The sequence below is a fragment of the Entelurus aequoreus genome, linkage group LG06, assembly GCF_033978785.1.
Source record: "Entelurus aequoreus isolate RoL-2023_Sb linkage group LG06, RoL_Eaeq_v1.1, whole genome shotgun sequence".
NCBI classification, from domain to species: domain Eukaryota; kingdom Metazoa; phylum Chordata; class Actinopteri; order Syngnathiformes; family Syngnathidae; genus Entelurus; species Entelurus aequoreus.
This window is the reverse complement of record NC_084736.1, coordinates 70,150,394-70,172,467: the sequence shown is the minus strand read 5'-3', so window position 1 is coordinate 70,172,467 and position 22,074 is coordinate 70,150,394. Positions and strand designations below refer to the sequence as shown.

The following is a 22,074-nucleotide window of genomic DNA, read 5'->3' as shown; positions in this document are numbered from 1 at the left end:
CTTTTTATAAAAATAAAAATATATGTATATTTTATTTATTTATTTATTTTTTTAATAAAAATTTTTTTTTAAATACATGCTTATACATAATATGTATGTATATATATATATATATATATATATATATATATATATATATATATATATATATATAGATACACACACATATATATATATATATATATACATGCTTATACATAATATGTGTATATATATATATATATATATATATATATATATATATATTATATATACACACATATATATATATATATATATATATTATATACACATATAAATTATATGGGTAGATATTTGCTCTAAAAAGGGTATTTCAACAAGTAAACAGTACAGTAGGTAGTTGATGTTGATATATGTAATGCACATAAGGGTATTCTAGTCAGATGCGCGTGTGTAAATATGCGATGTGTAAATATCAAAATATTACGTACGTCGAATCACTTTTTGTCAGGCAATATTACATTTAATGACAATTTTACATAAATGAATACATCCAAACACGTTGTACATATTTATTATTTGCAGGAAGAAATAACAGTTACAATTGTGTGTGTATCTTCCAAGCAAGAAAGAAGTTTGATCACATCAACATCGGACTAACTGACACACTCCGCTTCGCTGCAGGTCCGCAAGCCACGCCCACCCCCCACAAACACAGAAGAGGAAAACTGTCCTTTCCCGGGCATGATGAAGTCTTAAATAATGTCAAACACGTAGCGTTACAATAACCAGGAAGATAAAGTGTTTGTCTCACACCTACTAATCAAGCATTCACATTTTGCCACAACACACATGGGGGAAAGTCCTAATTGGAAATACAGCCATATTAACTCCTAAACTGCCATTTTAACACACACCAAACCATCAGCACGCATCCAATGCTTTCTCGTGGCCACGAGAAAGTTTCTCGTGGCCACGAGAAACTTTTTATTAAAAAAATAAAATAAAAATAAAATTTTTTTTTTTTTTTTTTTATAAAAACTTTCTCGTGGCCACGAGATACATGTCTAAAAAAAAAATTCCCATGTCCCTTTAGGGGCTCCGTAGATTCTAGATCTTTTTTTTTTTTTTTTTTAAACCACAGTACCACAATATGTAGCAAGTCTCTGATCTGTTTGTGTGGTCTCTGCTTCGCCACGGTGGTCCAAAAGCAAAACCTCCACTATTTCCTTTTTTTACATTTTATTGCTTTTGTACTGTCGACAGCTGTGGCTAGAGGCAGCATTAAGAGATTTGCTTTGTTTGACAGATGCCAATCTCTGAAGCATCATAATGGACTTAATTATCGGTTTTACGTGTGGCACTGAAATAATCTACTCTCAAGGAGGAAGTGCTTAGAATTGTGTGGTTTAAGATCATTTTTTTAAAAATGGCAAAATGTTTAGACAACATTTTATATGGGAAATGTTTAGTTTACTTTGATACGATATGAGTTCAGCCTCGACTTGATGACAGTGAATGTGAATGGTGGGTTGTCTAAATGTGCCCTGCGAATGACAGGGAATCAGTCCTGATTGTAGTTTGCCCTTTGCCAAAAGTTAGCTGGGATAGGCTTCAGCTCTCCACAACACTGAACAGAATAGGCAGTATAGAACATGGATGTTAACTATAATTGGCAGAGATAAGTGTGCAATGTTATTTCTTTTTGAGCTTTTAAGAAAAGTGTAATATGAGCATTTGACTAAATTACAAAAGCAAATAGAAGTGATGTGCTGCTGTGATACACTTGTATTCCCCAGCATAGACAAGTACAGCGTAAAATGAGATTTACCTCTGTAACCAGAACCTAGAAAGTGACACAGTCATGTGGATGTAGCTTTGTTGCTGGCCCCTCATTATTTATGAGAGCACGACTGAGATGAGATTAGCAGGGAGGTCAAAATGCCCGCAGGACATTTCAGACAGGTGTGCAAAATATTGCCTCGCAGTCCCAGTGATCACAGCTGCTTTTGTTCTTCTTACTGTCCTCATACTTGAACACCAATATAAAAAAAGTAAACTGATGATGATAGCACTGTCAGTCTTTTTCAGAGTCAGAGATTACTGTGAAGCCGTGGATTGAAGCTGTAGCCTACTGCTTGCATTAACTCACTGATTTATGCACCTGATCACTGCGGCCCAGAGTCAGTGATAGATTGTCTTGGATCAACACAACTTGATGACCACATTGTTAAAATACCACTGAGCCATGTCACATACTGCTTCCAGTGGGTGCCAACTGGAACGTTTCAAAACTTACAGGGGTCATCCATCCATCCCATCCATGTTCTACCGCTTGTCCCTCTCAGCGTTGCAGGGGGCTGGAGCCTATCCCAGCTGTACTCAGGTGGAAATCAGGGTACACCCTGGACAAGTCACCACCTCATCGCAGGGCCAACACAGATAGACAGACAACATTCACAGTCACATTCACACACTAGGGCCAATTTAGTGTTGCTACTCAACCTATCCCCAGGTACATGTCTTTGGAGGTGGGAGGAAGCCGGAGTACTTGTTGAGAACTTATGCAGTCACGGGAAGCACATGCAAACCCCACATAGAAAGACCCCGAGCCTGGGAATCAAACCCATGACCTTCTCGCTGTTGGGCATGAGCGCTAACCACTGCTCCACCGAGCTGCCTTAATAAGTTAAAGTTAAAGTACCAATGATTGTCACGCACACACTAGGTGTGGTGAGATTATCCTCGGCATTTGACCCATCACCCTCACACAAAGTGAGGGGAGCAGTGAGCAGCAGCAATGGCTGCGCCCGGGAATCATTTTGGTGATTTAACCCCCAATTCCAGCCCTTGATGCTGAGTGCCAAGCAGGGAGGTAATGGGTCCCATTTTTATAGTCTTTGGTATGACTCAGCCGGGGTTTGAACTCACAACCTACCGATCTCAGGGCGAACACTTTAACTACTAGGCCACTGAGCAGTTGTGTTTCCTGGCTAATTTCACTTCAAAAGACACACCAGGTACTTTAGATTAGGGCTGCAACGATCGATTAATTCGATTAGAAAAAAGCTTTGATTTATATTCTGTTGCTTCGATGAATCGTTTAATGAAAATGTCCCATTTTTATAGTCTTTGGTATGACTACCGATCTCAGGGCGCATTATGATTTTTTTTCTACATTTGGAACACTTCCCTGTGGTCTACATAACATTTAACAGTGGTTCTTTGGTCAACATTTTGCCTAATTATGTTTTACAGACCATCTTCAAGCCGCTTACTTACCGTCTGTGTAGGATGTGCCGTTTTGTGGGCAGTCTTATTTACGTGCCTCTATTTCCTCTGCGTCTTCACCTCGCCAGCCATGTTGTAGTTTTTAGCGCTTCTATATGGAGTCTATTGACCGATAAAGGTTTGAACTATACGCTATTTTGTATTAGGAATGTCAACAGCGGAGGATATATGTGCACTTATGAGCCAGTCTGCCCCACAAGGGGATGGAGAAAAAGGAGTTTATTTAATACATTGCGGACTATAATGGTGGACTGGTTTGCAAAGCTCTTCGGGTAAATTTCCACCAAATATGGAGATATCCGCAGACGTCTCAGGTCAGACAACGTGACAGGACAGAGAAACTTCTTAACGGCTCGTTTTGAGGAAGTGTGAAGATTGTTTTATAAATATCTCCGCAATGCCTCCACGGTTGTATTTGTTTTTAATTTTCAGGACTTATGGGGATCCAAAATACACAAAAGCAGGTACCATCAGGCAATAAAAGTTGTTTTTGCATATTAGGTCCCTTTTAACTTGTCCTTCAATTTGAGTATTAATTAGAGTTGTTACTCATTGCATTTTATTATTCATCTTTGGCCTAGAAAATGACTATTTGCATTCCTATTTTTCTAAAACTTTGCGGGAAGCTGCATTGTTATTTTTAGAGACACAGCAGCTGAGGGTTTACAAAATGCACAGGCGCTAACATGTGTAAAGGAGATGGTGGAGGACTCCATTGATTATTAAATATATCTGAATGCCTTGTATCGACACAATTTTGTCACTAAAACAGAAGCACTTGAGGCTGCACATATGTTGTTTCTCAATATATCCTCATGAGAGGATGCTGCTTTTCAGGAGCATTTACATTATATGTATGCCAATGTGTGTCCATCATTCTCACCCAGATCATCCAAATATCTTAAAACTAATGCAAAGTTTATGCAAACAATCTTCAGGGGATTGAAAGACTAATATATGTGTGAATAACCCATCTTTAGCCCAAAGCCAAATCCTAATCTGGTTTGCCTTCCAATAGAGGTGTGAAGGACAAAGAGAGAGCTGCGTTTTTTAAATTGCTGACACTATTGTGCCTGTCAGGCTTCTACCATTGCCCCATAGCTGACTGGCTCATTGGAATAATGCCCTAGTCAGAGATAAAGAGCCATGTCTGTGGCACCTGGAAAAAGGGGATGGGACTCATGCTGCCTTGGTAACGGGATTCCTTTCATGCTCATTGGCTAGGAAGGTGTTGGCCACCAAAGAGGAGCGGTTTGTGGGGGGTATAAACACCATGTGTTGTTTTGAGGGCCTCTAGAGAAGGGCTGAAAGAGAGCTAGGCTGTTTTTTCTGAAAGCATTCATGTTTTTATTTGACCTTTTTGGAGACTTTGACAGAAAAGAAGAAGTAGTTGTAATTTCCTGAAGGGCAAACTGTTGCCAGTTGTTGTGGCCATGCCTGGGGTAAACTTGGAGTTCCTACCAGCCACAGAGGCACCAGAGGCACTGGAAAGCCCTGGTAGTGCTTGTTCGACGTCCGGCCTAGAGGAGGTCATCGGGGATCTCATTTCACAGCAAGAATATGAAGAGGAGCAGTTTGGTGATAGGAATTTGGAATCAACACTAAGGTGTGTGGTTCAGGAGATCCACTGTGATCTCAAGGCATTTGGAAAGCAAGTAGATTTACAGATGGAGGAGGCAGCAGCTCAAGTGGTGCCCCTGACTGAGGCTGTGATCAGGCTGCAAGAGGAGAACCTGAGGCTGAGAATTCAGCAGGAGAGATTGGTGAGGCAAGTGGAGGGGCTTTGCCAAGCAATGGGCCTCCCTGATTCTTTACCACGAGTCATCTCAAACCTACCGTCTGATCCATCTCAAGAAAACGCTTCACCTAGTGATTCTCCTGCCTGTGCAACCCAGGATGAAACCCTTCATACAGCACATGAGGCAACCTCACACATTTCAACTGTGGATGATCCATCAGTTAAACTCCAGACAAACAAATCTTGCTCACAATACTCAGACTCTGCTTCAAAACGGACAAACACAACACCGACTTCCGAAAACGAGTCGGCAACAGTCTCTCACCCGCCGACCTTTGCGTCCTGCCGCTCCCTCTCTGCTCCTGCTCTGATGGGAAACATTTCATGGAACAGCAGCACGGTACTGCTCTTGTCATGGTTTTGATCCTGACCTATTCCTATTCTATTGCTTTATTGGGACATATTATGTTCCTATGTAGATAAAATACTGTATATTACTTTTATCAAAGGCCAGAATTAGTTTTTAATCAAACCATAGTTTTTTTTTACTTTCCTCCCAACAAAGCATGCCTGTCAGATTGTCTGCCTCACTTTTGACACATTGTACTGAAGGCTAGGATGTCAGTGGGCTCTTGGACTTCTACATTACTAATATCTCTCAGCATCTACTTAATGATGGGTGTGTTCGGCTAATCACACTAATAGTAGTTAATTTGAAAGGCGATGCCTGCTTCCTGCTCTATAAAAGTGGATGTTGACTTAAACATGACTTTGGAGACCAAGGCTATCTGGGACTTTCACACATTTTTGTCTTTGCCAGACTCTGAGGTTTTGTTTGGCTGTGTTGTAGCCCAAAACATTCCTTGTTGGTCAAGTGACTCTCAGTCCAGCATGTCCCTTGAGCCACAAGTTCACAAAGTTGTGGTCAACAGTGATCATTAAACACTGGCTGTACTTTACTTTCTCCCTCCCATGGGGAAACCTGGTCAGGCTGGGGCCTTCATAGAGGAGAAGTCAGGTGCTGGTGGAAGGGTACAGGACCAGCTGTCTGAGCTATATCTGGACCTGGACTTGATTGCGGCATAAGCACAAAGGTCACAGCTACAGTCTGCAATCCTCCACAGGCTTTCTCCACCATGTGAAAAATGCACTAGGTGTTTTGTTTAGGATTCATGGTCACTGAACATATTTTGGTAGACGCCTAGGGCGTTTCCTCCCAAAACAAGTCTACAAACAACTAGACTGTGGTACTTTGCATTGTCTTAGATGCTTCCCACAATGATTAGGCTTAAAAAATAAACAAAAATAAAAAATCCTCTTCAAATTAAGTGGATGTATGAGTGCACTTAACTTTATAAAAACACAATCTTTAATTGTTGCAGTTTGCAAATTACAAAAATTAAAAGCAGTCTCCAGGAATTCACGATGTCGCGATTGTGCCAATTCACACATATTCAGCCAATCGCAACAGCAGCAATCTCAGCATGTCGTCTGCTGTTAATACTGCAGAGAATTAATTTACTAACCCTGTCTGTCATGTTAAGCACCTCATAGTAAAAGGTGATATTATTAACTGCACACATTAAATTATTGACATGCAAATCATGACAAAACAGTGTCTGACTAGCAGGCTGCGCCCCTCTTCCCTGCCTGAGAATTGATCTCCACAGCAAAGACACCGTGAAATATCATATCCTTCCTGCTTATTTTTCTGCATAATAATGGTAATTGTGTATAGATGATAGTTGCAGAGTTGCACAAGGCGCAGTTTTATTGGACTTGACTTGCTTGTATTGTCACTGACAGTTTTACTTTTGAGTGGTCAGCTCATATAATATTTTAAAAATTATATTTTTATGTAATATTTTAATTTCTACAGTAGACTAAATTGTATTATATTATAGTTATTTAAAAAATAAACCCTGGCACTCAATGGAGGTTGTCGGCCTCTTAATAATAATAACAATTGATTAGATTTATATAGTGCTTTTCTATTGATTACTCAAAGCACTCACAGAGAATGATAAATGATAAATGGGTTATACTTGTATAGCGCTTTTCTACCTTCAAGGTACTCAAAGCGCTTTGACAGTATTTCCACATTCACCCATTCACACACACATTCACACACTGATGGCGGGAGCTGCCATGCAAGGCGCTAACCAGCAGCCATCAGGAGCAAGGGTGAAGTGTCTTGCCCAAGGACACAACGGACATGACTAGGATGGTAGAAGGTGGGGATTGAACCCCAGTAACCAGCAACCCTCCGATTGCTGGCTCAGCCACTCTACCAACTTCGCCACGCCGTGTGAGAACCCATCATTCATTCACTCCACTTTCACACTAGGTGGTGGTAAGCTACATTTGTAGCCACAGCTGCAACTTTCTGACCGAAGTGTGGCTGCCAATTTGCTCCTACGGCCTCTCCGACCACCACCTATCACCAGTGTGAACGTTACTGGGGACAAGGGTGAAGTGTCTTTGCCCAAGGACACAATGGCAGTGATTTGGATGGCAAAGAGGCGGGTAGCGAACATGGAACCCTCAAGTTTCTGGCACGGTTGCTTCTTCTAAACTAAATAAAGTTAACGCTAATCAACTTGTCTATCTTTTTATCCAAAAGAGAATCGATAAAAGAACCAATAAAGAACCGAATCGTTTAGCAGAATCAAAAATTAAATCGAAATTGTAAAAATCTTAATTCTCATTGATGCTCAAAGGCACGCGTCAACTGTCTAGTTAAAACGTATGTTTGTTTCTTGTGTAGACAAAGTAGGAAAAGAAATGTGCAACAAAATATTAACTTTTCGTTGCTCCATCAGCACAATTGTTGCCCTCCTGCGTAGCGCCAACCTACTTCTGGTTCCTGTCTATAGCGCTATGTCTATTGGGTGATGTAGTATGTAAACACTTAGCAACACACTAAAGTCCTCACTTTCTAATTTACATGTGTCTATATATTTATTAAAGCTTTATTTATCAAGGGCAAGACAATTAACATTTTTATTTGCAATGCTGGCCTAACAAAGAGCTAGAATTTACATGACAAAGATGTTGAAGTGTGATGATGATCTCTAATCGTCTCATTTACCAACAAAAACACTATTCCGTAGGTCGCACTCAACAGTTTACAAATGCTCTTACCGTGCAGGGGGTTAATTGAGTTAAAATATAAATGAATCTTTAGGTGGACAAACACTTGCATACACAGAATGTCTGCAGTTGTGTGGACAACAAAACAGACAATAAGGAAGCCTTTGGTGTTTCTTACTATATTTATAATAATTATGACCGCAAATTGTGGCGGGCAAAAAGACTTAACATTACATGGCTTATTCTCAAAAGTGCTAAACTTCATATGAAGTCTGCCGTTCTTAAATCCAATGTTTTCCTTTTTTTAGTATCGAAAAATATGATCGATTTTCTTTTAAAACTATGTTTGATCGATATTTATCTTCCGGAAGACAAACTTGCTGAGCACAGATCGATCTGCTTGAAATTCAGGAATATAAATCCATCTATCGATACATCAATCAATCATTACACCACTACAATAAAATGATTAAAAAATTGCTTTGTAATCAGAAGTCAATGTGACAAGCTATTAGGGATGTAACAATATCAAAATCTTGCGGTACGATATTATCACAGTATTAAGGCCACGGTATGATATTATTGTGGTATGTCCCCCCCCAAAAAAAGATGCCGAAAGGTGTAAAATGAAGTGGCAGGAATGTTTAGGATAAACACACTTGCTCTAATAGTCTAATGCTCAAATGTTGTAATCATATTTATTACTACAAACATACATTTTCAGAACATATACTGTTTCAAGCAAATATTTAAAAACAAGTAACGTACAGTTGTCTTTTAAAGTGACAATGTAAAACACGCTGTGCAGGGGATTCTGGAAGATGTAGTTTATTTTCAGACCCGACCAACGCTACAGCGCCAGAAAAAAAAACACTCAAGTTTTCGTTTGATACCATCACCCATCATGGCATTATTGTGAATACTTTGAAACCGTAATACTGTGTTATATACAATACCGTTACAGCCCTACAAGCTATTGTTCAGCTATTATAGAATTGATTTTAAAAAGGGATTCAATGACAAAAAACACTGAGCAAATATGACAAAATTCCTTAATGACACACATTTTTAGGTTTTTGCAGGCCACATAAAATGATGCAGCGGGAACTTTTATATTATAGCATCAGAGCAATGCACAGCTTTAATTTATTTTTGTTGCTATTAATGCAGAGCCACACAGGTTATTTTAGAGCCCCAATTTAGCTACAGCAGTGTCAATTGTCTGTGGTGGACATACAGTTCTTTCTTCCTCTTAATTTTTACTGCAGTTGTTTTTGGTGTACTTTCCGGAATGGCTTTGAATCTTTATGTCTACTATCCACTAATAGTGTCATGTAAACTGTGGGTTCCCGGCAGCACAGTCTCATTTAGCCACCCGCTTTGACGGTCACGCTTGATGAACAAGTTACTCTCATGTGCTTGCGGTCACTCTTTCTGGCATGTCTTGGCGGGGGAGGTAGTGTATGAAATAATGAGTTATGGGGAGTGGGCAGTCTTTGTCCGAGAAGAGATTATCAGAAAGAGGGAAAAGATGTGGGCTTTGCAACCTACTTCACTGACTCGGGCCTATTATGGTGCCATACCTAAATCCCCTTTGAGCCTATTGCTTTCTAAATGTCAACAAACATTGTTTTTTTTCTTAACATTCTGATCTTCTAATCATAAAACTTGATAATCTGAGGGCCAGCATACAGTCGGATGTTCTCGCTGTATCCAACTATGGTCACGGTCTCACGCTAATCTTGATGTGTTCTTATCGTCCGTGTTGTGTGTTTTTGTACAGATGGAGACAGAGCCTGTCGCCGCCTCTGAGTTGGTGTTTTCTTCCGGCCCTTCAGTCCAGGTGGCATGTCACATCCCCACCATCCCAAACGGTTCCACCGTCCAGACCAAGGCTGAGGAGTGTCCAGGAAATCTGACCGCTGATGAGCTGACTGCCATCGAGGATGAAGAGCTCCTTGATAAAATGGTACTTCACACCAAAGTTATGATTCGGGATGATTTAGAGATCCACTTGGTGACAAATGCATGCAGAGAGTTTATATAGTGCAGTAAATCTTGTCAGCTTGGTTATATTTGGAGGTTTCACAGCTTGTCGTCGCTGTGTGATGGCACATTATCATCAGAGCAATGTGCATAAACAGCTGTGACCACCTTTTTGTCTGCAATGACCTCATTGTTTTCTATGTTGATTACTTCCGAACAGCTTGATGAGTGCAAAGATTTTGAGGAGAGGAAAATGATCCGTGCAGCCATGAGAGACCTCCGCAAAAAAAAGAGAGGTAACAAAAGAATAACAAATCTATTCCATCTGTCTTACAATGAGATGCAAAAAAGTATTTAGCAAGTTGTTACAACCCTGACTCACCAGCGTGAAAAGGGGTGACGTGGGGGGAAAAAAAAGCTCATAGGTAATTTCCAAAATATGTCTATCCATTCTACTCCCAGAGGCCATGCTTGGATGTACTCAAGAGGAAATAGGTAGGACAGGTTGGTTTGCAGTGTTGTTTTGCACCTGAAATGCCTGCATCGTCTATTTTGTGTGTGTTTGCACCAGCACCATCACAGTGTTGTTAGTATCTGTCTGCAAGATGTTAAAATTCTGGAGGCGTTACCAGATTGCAAATGAAACCACACCACAAAAGTCCAAAGTATCATATAAAAGTATCTTTTGCAAATGTACACTGTTTAATATCTATCTTGGAGTCGTCATTGCTATTTTTTTCCCAGACATGGTCGAGAAAAAAAACCTCTATAAAAATGTATAAATAAACATTATGTAGATTCACTCGGTCACAACATTTGTAAATGTATAAACAAAAGTCATATAGATTCAGCCTGTCACAACATTAGGTACACCTGCATACTTACCGATCAATTCAGACTGCATAAAAAATCTACTTTTAACAGCATTTATGTCACTGTATGTCGCACATCAGTGTTATTACGCCCCTCCTCCTCTGGCTGAGAGCTTGACTTAATGTCCAAATAAGGACGGCCACCTCGTTGTGATGTCACAAAGTAGCCAGACTGCAAAACCTTGTGAGCCGAGGCATCCAAAACTGTGTGCAAACTCACGGCAAAATGCATGAACCTTATGATGTGATGCTTTGGCATTGTTTAACACGTGTATCCAAAATTGTAACAACATTAATAAGACAGAAAAGACGAAATTCATCATAGGTCCCCTTTAAATGAAATGTCTACTGCACTGTTGCAAAAGAGAAAGGGCATGATAGATGAATGCTAATCCAAACACACAGAAGTGTAATAGCTGTTGGGTTTTAAATAACGTGGAGAGGACCTCTCTGAATTTGGCAGAGTTAGTCCTGAAAATTATTGTGTGGTCACTGTTTGTCTTCGCACATTATCCACAAGCTGTCATGCCACCCAACATTACAGTATGACGCTCAGGAATTTGAATGCAGTTACCAAAATTTCATTTGTACACTTGGGGGGAAAAAAACAACCACATCCATAATCCGAATCATAATGTTAAATGAATACCTCTGACATTAATGCACCATTTGTTTGGATCTCATTCAGTCATGCAAGTGCTAATAATGTTATTGCTGCCTGGTATATATGCAGTAATCCTAAAAGGATCATTGAATCCTCAGAAGCCTTGTTTTTGTATCCATTTTTGTGCAAGTAGAAGGGATATTTCAAAAGTATCATCCCCCTCCCCTCTCTTTTTTCCACTGACTTCATCTCTTCTCCCCTCCCAATATCCCACCTCTGCTCCACCTAACGATCTGTCTATTGTCTCCAGACCAGAGAGAAAGAGAGCGGGAGACTCGTCTGCAGGAGCTTCGTCAGCAGAGAGACGAGCGTACGCACAAAAATCGTGCCGGTGTCGGAGCAGGAGAGGTGGTGATGAGAAAAGTGGAGAAGTCAGCAGACGGTTCCACCCTCAGCCATGTCACCAAAACAGACCGCTTTGCACAGTCCGGTACTTTTTTTAAAAATTTCACTTCACTTTTTTCCCTCTTAAAAACACCCATGCTGTAAGTCGGCAGTGAACGGCAACTAAAATGCTCAAGTGTCAACTATCAAATGTGTTTGATCAGATGATGGCAACAGATCAACTCGCAGCACCGTGGTAGAAGCAAGTTATTTGCAGAAAACAGACAGTGAGTCATCCTATTAAAGTTACGGTTCTATTCTTAAGTTATATCTGCTGGTTTTGTTTTTACAACGGTTCTCTGCATTTCAGGAGGAACAGTTCAGTCAAAATCGTACAGCTTCTCGTCTTCCTCCTCCAATACAAGCAAAAAAGTCGGCAGGTGAGTAAGCGTCCTAGTCCATCACATAAACGCTGGTCCAAGTTTTATTTGGATCATGTTCTAATTGTGCGCTTGTACTTACGGTTTTCCCCCGTGATGAAATCAGTTGCATCTGAGCTGACCTTAATATTACACCGTGATTGTTTGTGTTGCGGAACATTTATGGCACATGGACAATATCATAAACATTTACACTAATTGTTTATAATCATGCATAGAGTTGGGCATCGTTGGAATCTGGATAATTCCCGTTCCGGTTCCTCGTTTCGATTCCGATTGTTTGAAGAGGCAGGGTCGAAAATGTACTATGAATTTGTCACTGAACTATTTTCAAGCAGTATATAAATACCAATACTTGGAACTTGAAAATAAATGTATGAAGCTTCTTCGAACAGGTGCACACTTTCACAAAAGTTTCATTTTATTTTTTTAAATATTGGGAAAAAAACCTACAGACCATGTTTGTGGTAAAGAAAAAGTGTTCCGATCTATAAAAAGAAAAAACATTTTTTTTAGGGCCACAACAATTAATTTGATTAGAAAAAAGCTTTGTATTTTGTTGCTTTGATTAATCATTTAATGAGTGTAGCTAATAAAAATGTACACATTCTGGACAGTATGGAGTGCTCGCAACTTTAAATAAATGGACATAGTTTTTGCACGGCTGCTGCAATAAGAGTGCACATGAGAGCAGACATACCTAAACTACACATTGAGGCTATAAAGTTTGTTTTATCCAATTACTTGATTAATCAAACAAACCAATCAATAGATTACTCAAATACTAAAATAATCGATAGGTGCAGTCCTAATGATGAAGAACATTGAAAGTGTAACAATATTAATACAATATTTAAACTAGTACCTTATTTTCTTTTATTACATACAATTGTTTGGACAAAACAAAGTCAGTAGTACACAATAACTAAACAAAAGCAAAACCTACCATCTATTTTTAATTTAAATACTTTTGTTTTTTACCTTTCTAAGTCCTGTGTCCAAGAAATTATTCCCTGAGTCTATGTATAAACATTACTAAAAATGTTGGGAAGAGGAAAATATCAATGTATTATCAATCAAATACTGATACTACCCCTGGTATCAGGGCTATCAATTCATGGATCGATCTCTGACAATACTGACACACTAACAGTTGCTTTATAGCTTTTACTGTAACATGTTTAACCTCTTCTTATAGTCCTCAATTTATAATAATACTTATAAGAATGTGGTTTACTTTCCACATTGGATAATTATTGACTTAGGGGAGCGGCTCCACGCGGTAAATGCAGATACATAGTTAGCTGCTAGCGTACTGAGCATCAGAAATAGGAATCAACGTTTAAAAAACTTTGAACGGTCCGGGAGAATCAGAATATAAGACCCGATTCCCATCGATACCTGTTGCCTAATAATGCATTTATAGGTAAACTCAATTCACAAGCCATGTGCCTTTTTACCGATAAAGCTGTCTGTCTTTGCGATTGCTTCAGTGTGTTTGATCGTGAGGATGAATCAACGTCTCGCAGCGGCGGCCTGGCCGCAGTGGAGCGAAGGCAGGCTGAGAGGCGCAAGGAGCTGATGAGAGCTCAGACGTTGCCCAAGACCTCAGCCATGCAGGCTCGCAAAGCCATGATAGAGAAGCTGGAAAAGGAGGGAGGCGGGTGAGGATCAACACTTGAATGAGGACTACCAAAGAAAGAGACGGTGCATTAAAATATTGACACAAACTGTATCTTTTTTTTAGCCCGGTAAACCAAGTGGTCTCCAAAGTAAACAGAGTTCAGCGTTCCACCAGCTTCGGCGTACCCAACGCAAACTCCATCAAGCAGATGCTGCTCGACTGGTGCCGCGCCAAAACTCGCTCATATGAGGTGCACCTCGCCACTCTTCTTTCGTGACAGCCAGTAAAAGTCGAGCTGCTAATGCACTCTAGTCTGAGATATTATCTTCCTACCCGGGGAATGTTTCCATCACTTAACTCGCTCTTTTCCATCCCCAATCAGCACGTGGATATACAAAACTTTTCATCCAGCTGGAGCGACGGCATGGCGTTCTGCGCCTTGGTGCACAATTTCTTCCCAGAGGCCTTCGACTACAGCTCCCTGAGCCCCAGCAACCGCAGGCAAAACTTTGAGGTGGCCTTCAACAATGCAGAGTGAGTCCAAACACGTGGCAGCGAAATACTTGTGCAAAGTTCAAAACTTTTCACATTTTTCAAAATGTATGCAAAACACTCGGAAAAATCAAGAAGTCAAGCAACACATTTACCTTATCTGCTTATACGTAAGATAAGCAACATACGTGTGACAATCATGGGTACTTTAACTTAACTTAATACACAATTACTAGAGATGTCCGATAATATCGGCCTGCCGATATTATCGGCCGATAAATGCTTTTAAAATGTAATATCGGAAATTATCGGGGTTTTTTTATTATCGGTATCGTTTATTTTATTTATTTATTTATTTTAAATCAACATAAACACAAGATACACTTACAATTAGTGCACCAACCCTAAAAACCTCCCTCCCCCATTTACACTCATTCACACTCTTTCACACAAAAGGGTTGTTTCTTTCTGTTATTAATATTCTGGTTCCTACATTATATATCAATATATCAATACAGTCTGCAAGGGATACAGTCCGTAAGCACACATGATTGTGCGTGCTGCTGGTCCACTAATAGTACTGACCTTTAACAGTTAATTTTACTCATTTTCATTAATTACTAGTTTCTATGTAACTGTTTTTATATTGTTTTACTTTCTTTTTTATTCAAGAAAATGTTTTTAATTTATTTCTTATTTTATTTTATGATTTTTTTTTAAGAAGGACCTTATCTTCACCATACCTGGTTGTCCAAATTAGGCATAATAATGTGTTCATTCCACGACTATATATCGGTATCGGTAATTAAGAGTTGGACAATATCGGATATCGGCAAAAAAGCCATTATCGGACATCCCTAACAATTACACATTTTGAAAAGGAAAAATAGCACAGTAAGTATATAATTGTTATATAACTGAAAATAGACTACCCTAAAACCCAGCAGAATAATGACATTGTAATAATTTTTAATTTGCATGTAAGTTTTAATTTATGGGAGAACGTTATACAATCTGCATTTTAAACAATTACTTATTTTTGGAAATTTTTTTAAAATGCATATATTAAAAAATATGTATACAATGGTACCTCAACCAAAGAGTGTTTTGAGATAAGAGCTGTCTCTCACCTAATTGTTATGGTTTCAGTTACAAGCAAACATTTGAGTTACAAGCATCCCTGCCATTAGTCGACGTAGCAAATGTCACAGTGAACTCCGTAAGATCCGTCCAAAAAAATCTGATCTTACTCGCTAGCATTAGCTTATAGCTAGAGATGGACATAACTTTGCTTTCCAACCATGGGAAGGAAGAAAGTGAGTGTGAAGGACAGTGCTCGGTAAGTATTGTATATTAATGTTACATTACTTCATAAAACTACTGTAACTGTTTGTGGTACATTATATTGTATTGTTTTTGTACAAAATGTATTGTCCAAAAGTTTTTATTTTTAAAAGTTATGTTACATGTTAAAATTGTGTTCTTTTAGGGGGGACCAATTACCAATTAAATTGATTTCAATTAATTGCAATGGGAGACGTTGATTTGAGATACAAGTGTTTTGAGTTAAGAGCTCTGTCATCTGACCAATTACTTGTAAGTTGAGGTATTACTGTATGACATGAAAGAGGAATAAAACATTGTTTTAAATATTTTCAAAAAATATTTGGTGCAAAAAAAGTGTAACATTTACACTCAGATGCATTTAATGTCAACGTTCCTTGTCTACAAGTGAATTTATCACTCATAATAGTAATTATGACCGCTAAAACTCCTCGCCATCTGTTTTGTGCTACAAGTACCAGCCATGTCTCCAACTATCTCATCACTCAACCAACAACCAGGTCAAAAAAGAGGTCCAACCCTCCCCTGAACTTTACGACATTGTCTCCTCTTCTAATTTCTCTCCTTTTTATGTCTTCTGTCTGTCGTGTCACAACATTATGCACCATGAGGCCAGTGGGCTCACGTGCACGCCGGTTCATGATTGAGGTCCTCATCACCCAACCACAGTCACCACGTGTGTGTTTGTGTTGCACATCTACATTCGCAAACCCACCGGCAGTGCACACACATTGTCTTGTACATTGCGCCATATACACCATGAATTACACTGTATGCACCATACATTGTACACTATGCACCATACATTGTACACACTGTGCACCATACATTGTACACTATGCACCATACATTGTACACACTGTGCACCATACATTGTACACTATGCACCATACATTGTACACTATGCACCATACATTGTACACACTGTGCACCATACATTGTACACTATGCACCATACATTGTACACTATGCACCATACATTGTACACTATGCACCATACATTGTACACTGTGCACCATACATTGTACACACTGTGCACCATACATTGTACACTATGCACCATACATTGTACACTATGCACCATACATTGTACACAGTGTGCACCATACATTGTACACAGTGTGCACCACACATTGTACACACTGTGCACCATATTTTGTACACACTGTGCACCATACATTGTACACAGTGTGCACCATACATTGTACACAGTGTGCACCATACATTGTACACAGTGTGCACCATACATTGTACACAGTGTGCACCACACATTGTACACACTGTGCACCATATTTTGTACACACTGTGCACCATACATTGTACACAGTGTGCACCATACATTGTACACACTGTGCACCATACATTGTACACAGTGTACACCATACATTGTACACACTGTGCACCATACATTGTACACACTGTGCACCATACATTGTACACACTGTGCACCATACATTGTACACACTGTGCACCATATTTTGTACACACTGTGCACCATACATTGTACACAGTGTGCACCATACATTGTACACAGTGTGCACCATACATTGTACACAGTGTGCACCATACATTGTACACAGTGTACACCATACATTGTACACAGTGTGCACCATACATTGTACAGTGTGCACCATACATTGTACACTATGCACCATACATTGTACACACTATGCGCCATTATTGTTCATTACGCACCATTATTGTTCGTTATGCACCATTATTGTTCGTTATGCACCATTATTGTTCAGTATGCACCATTATTGTTCGTTATGCACCATTATTGTTCGTTATGCACCATTATTGTTCAATATGCGTTGACCAGTGTGCTGTCATCACCGCCTTTTATTCAGTTATTTATTGTCACGCCGTTGCGTTGTCTTAAAGAAACAAAAAGGCTAAATGAGCATGGACTGCGGCTCATTAAGACATTTTGTTTTGTGTTGTGTATGTTTGTGTATGCCACACACTGTTGTGTATCATGATATTTATGCAGCATGTCAACACTGTTTGTGTGAACACAGAGAATGTTAATGTTTCTGTTTGTCTCTCTCTCTCTGCTGTCTCTTCACACTGATTCTTCATCATGGCTGCTCACTGCATCATGTCTCTCCCACCTGTTGTCGTCCTCTTTTCTCCTTTCTCTCTCTCTCTCTCTCTTTCTTTCGTTCTCTCTCTCCTACCGTTTTGGTTCCTCCTCCCTGTCTGCGTCCGCCTTTGCCGGGAGCAGGAAGCTAGTGGACTGTCCTCAGCTGCTGGACGTGGATGACATGGTGAAGATGCGCGAGCCCGATTGGAAGTGTGTGTACACGTACCTGCAGGAGTTCTACAGGGGCCTGGTGACCAAAGGCCTGGTTAAAACCAAAAACTCCTCCTAAGGTTGCACGCCAGGCTAAAAGTGGCCCCATGGTGAGAGAGGGAAAAGCTTCTTGTGGACTGTGTAGCATGCTAAGCTAAATGTAAAGGTTACAACATGGTATGTTTACGTGCCTTTGTGCATATTATCCAGACTTTGCACTGGAATCCTTTTATAAGTATCTGTGTTCCCAACAGACAAAACAGTTTGGCTCCTTTTAACCAAATGTTTATGCAGAAAGGCTTTTAAACCCTTTTAAAGATGTATTTATCCAGAAAAGAATGACATGCCTGCACTTCCTAAAATAGCTTTTATGATGTTGACGTTTTATCCTCACATGAAGGAGGGCAGACAGGATGTCTTTGCTATTATGGTAGTATTGCTGATGCTTTGTGGAGAAACCTGGGGGAAGTTGCTGTATGTGCACATACTGCCATCCGGTGGTCACCTTGTGCATTACACCCACGTTTTTGAATGACTTTGATTGATTGATTGAAACTTTTATTAGTAGATTGCACAGTACAGTACATATTCCATACAATTGACCACTAAATGGTAACACCCCAATAAGTTTTTCAACTTGTTTAAGTCGGGGTCCACGTAATCAATTCATGGTACAAATATATACTATCATCATAATACAGTCATCACACAAGTTAATCATCAGTATATACATTGAATTATTTACATTATTTACAATCCGGAGGGGTGGGATGAGGAGGGTTTGGTTGATAACTTGATTGTGGCTTAGACCGGAAAATAGCCTGCATTAATAATTAGGGGTTCTTAAAAAATAGATTCACATCCAAATCGTGTTTCTTATTTATTCATATTAAAGAATAATTTACTTTTTTTTTAAAGGAGGAGCTTTTTTAACATGTTTTGAAATAATTATAATTTTTATGACCAATGTATTGCAATGATCAGTTTGAATCACGACTCGATTCTGAATGCAATGGATTTCTGAGTTGTAAGATTCACATCCCTATACAAATCTTATAATGCACACTTGACACAAGAATCCCAAAGAGTTGATACTGCTGCAGAGCTGCATTGCATCAAAGTAAAATAAATGAGGTGTCATCCCTCCGGTATAATACAACCACATTAATGTCCTACGACTAGTAAAGTGTCCTTAGAATTTAAAGCCATTAGAGGAGAAACCTGCCAAACTGTGCTGAAAGAGATGTTTAAAGCGTGTACTTTTTTTTTTTTTTTTTTTTTTTTTTTAGTTTAATGGCAGATTTTGTCGGGTCATTGAACGTCTCACATGGCCTGTCTCTGAACCGCCTTCCCCCTCAGGACGTACGCCGACTGCATGCCCCTGCTGGAAGTGGAGGACATGATGATCATGGGAAAGAAGCCCGACTCCAAATGCGTCTTCACCTACGTGCAGTCTCTGGTCAACCACCTGCGCCGACACGAGATGGCCATGGGGCGGCCCTCTGACCTCTGACCTGCGGGCGGGGTCACATGACGGACAGACGAGGCAGGCGGGTGGTGTGTGTGTGAGAGAGAGAATGTGTCCGCCTCAATCACAATCATGTTTTCCAACGAGAGAAGCTCCCATTTTTAAGCTGAACCTTTTTAGCACGTTCACCCTTTTTGTGTTTTCAATTCATTTTACACCACTTGTTAAATTATTTATGCGTTCATTTTCCTGTGGCGGTCATCAGTCCCGCTACACAATAAGTCATTATTGGGTTCCCATTTAGGTACTTTTACATTTTTGACCCAACTCTGGTCAACTTATTTACATTTTAAGTTATTTCACTGTCAGCATTTTATTTTGAACTCATTCACACTGGGTTGTTTTATACAGAATATTCATATCTATAGATCCATATCGGTGTAAACTCAGTGCTACTGAAAATACTCTTTTGTACCGTCAAAGTACGTGGACATGACCATCTTTGTCATTGCACACTTTTATTATTGAGCGGACTTGACAAACAAAGTTTTTACTTCTGCTTGAAAGCAATCCAACTCCTGACTGAACAGAATACATGTTGTCTTTTACAACATGAAGCTTTTTTTTCCTCTTAACTATTAATATTTTCATGTGTACATTTTTTTGAAAAGATGATTCACGTATGATTTGGGTAAAAAAAAAAAAGAAGATATATTTGTATTCACTGTATTTGTGACAGTTTTGGAGAATGAGTCCAAAACCTTCCACAAAGCATGAAGTGCTTGTACATAAAATCTCAAAACACGGATTTCATGTTTCTGGTCACCACAGTTCAATGTGACGTCATTAAAGCAGAGAAACACTTTTCTTTGTCGTGGATGTTTGTTTTTGTTTTTTGACACTTTGCTTTATAAAAATTATCAAAGTGCCCTGAACCTTAACACCGCTGAGGGACAGTGTTTTGTCGTTGCTGTAACTAAAATTAACCTAAAATGGCAAAGCTGCTCAAAAAAGTGTCCCATTGTGAAAGCATTTTAAGTCAGATTCCTGAAGTAAAGCAATTGTTTGTGTTAAAATGGGGTCGGCAACCCAAAATATTAAAAGAGCCATATTGGACCAAAAAAGTAATGTCTGGAGCTGCGAAAAATTAAAAGCCATATATAAGTGTTATAATGAAGGCAACACATGACGTAAGTGTCTATATTAGCTATAATAGCCTACTATCAAAATGACTGTGTCGCAGGCTGAAGCAAATCTTATTTGACAGAAATGTTGAAATGTAATATTTATTCTACACAGTTTTACTACATTAGAAGCCATTAGTAAATCAGAAGCTACTCAGAAGGTGAGATAACTCCTGGAAAATACTGGCTTTTAATGGCCAACGATATCGATGTGTGTGTCCAAGTTAAAGGAAACGGCAGGCTGTCTTCTTTTAATAGGTTTATTACAATCTTTGACGAGCTAGGTAATGTTTGCTGTGGTCTGGAACAACATGGCACACAAACAACTATCAGAAATGCAGTTAATATTACATACAGATAATGTGTCAGACATGCAAAACTAAATTATATAAAAAGAGGATACAAGTAAAGGATATTAAATGAGCTCAAATATACCTACAAATGAGGTATATGATGCAATATGTACATACAGCTAGCCCAGGGGTCGGCAACCTTTACCACTCGAAGAGCCATTTTGGCAAGTTTCACAAATTAATGAAAATAATGGGAGCCACAAAAAAAAAATTAAAACGAAAAACACCGCATACAAAGTTTAAATGCTTTGTGCTATGTTACCCAGGGGTCTACGACACACGCACCGGCACGCACTTTAATGTGGAAATTTGATGTTAGTGCGGCCCGCGAGTTTTGAATGAATGGCGCTTGATAGCGTCATACTTGCCAACCCTCTCATTTTTCCTGGGAGACTCCCGAATATCAGGGCGTGATGACACTGCTTTTGGCGCCCTCTACAGCCTGCCCAACAAGTGTACCTGCTTGACCACATGTAGAATGCAGTTTCAGTTTGCTCATGTAAGTGACAGCAAGGCGTACTACCTCAGCAGCCACATATCTTACACTGACGGTACCAATACCCAGAATCCCTTGCAGCCCTAACTCTTCCGCTCAACCAACGCACAGAGAGGGGGGGTTGATGTGTGGGGGGATTTGGTGGGGTGTATAATGTATACCGGAAGAGTTAGGGCTGCATGGGATTCTGGCAGTGGCGTGCCGTCACTAGAGGCAGGGGAGGCACGGCATGGCCTCACCTGCCATCATGGAAAGAAAAAAGAAAAAAAAATAATTAAATTGTTATATGTATCCAGTAATTATACTAAAGTTATTTTCCATGTAACTTCACCAGTTTTAGATTATTTTTATTTTTATTTTCACATTTGCCGTTCAAATACAGAGAACAGACGGTGCGGTGATCAGCAGCCAGTTGAGGCACGTCACTGCGTTGTGCCTCAACATGGAT

General features: G+C 39.6%; 1 protein-coding gene across 7 annotated transcripts in view; it reads left to right on the top strand.

Moving 5' to 3' along the window:
• Positions 1-20,301, top strand: part of smtnb (smoothelin b) — an 84,537-nt gene extending 64,236 nt beyond the window's left edge. For 3 of the 7 annotated variants that reach the window (XM_062051389.1, XM_062051388.1, XM_062051393.1), the window contains 10 exons: positions 9,867-10,052; positions 10,290-10,365; positions 10,532-10,564; positions 11,856-12,035; positions 12,154-12,216; positions 12,300-12,369; positions 13,863-14,033; positions 14,117-14,243; positions 14,376-14,527; positions 19,485-20,301. In XM_062051389.1, coding sequence (XP_061907373.1) covers positions 9,867-10,052; positions 10,290-10,365; positions 10,532-10,564; positions 11,856-12,035; positions 12,154-12,216; positions 12,300-12,369; positions 13,863-14,033; positions 14,117-14,243; positions 14,376-14,527; positions 19,485-19,638 — 1,212 coding nt within the window. In that variant the 3' untranslated portion in view covers positions 19,639-20,301. Of the gene's footprint in view, positions 1-9,866; positions 10,053-10,289; positions 10,366-10,531; positions 10,565-11,855; positions 12,036-12,153; positions 12,217-12,299; positions 12,370-13,862; positions 14,034-14,116; positions 14,244-14,375; positions 14,528-18,056; positions 18,236-19,414 lie in introns of all 7 variants that reach the window. The other 4 variants (XM_062051390.1, XM_062051391.1, XM_062051394.1 and 1 more) reach the window with 4 other exon arrangements.
• The last annotated feature ends 1,773 nt before the right edge of the window (positions 20,302-22,074 follow it).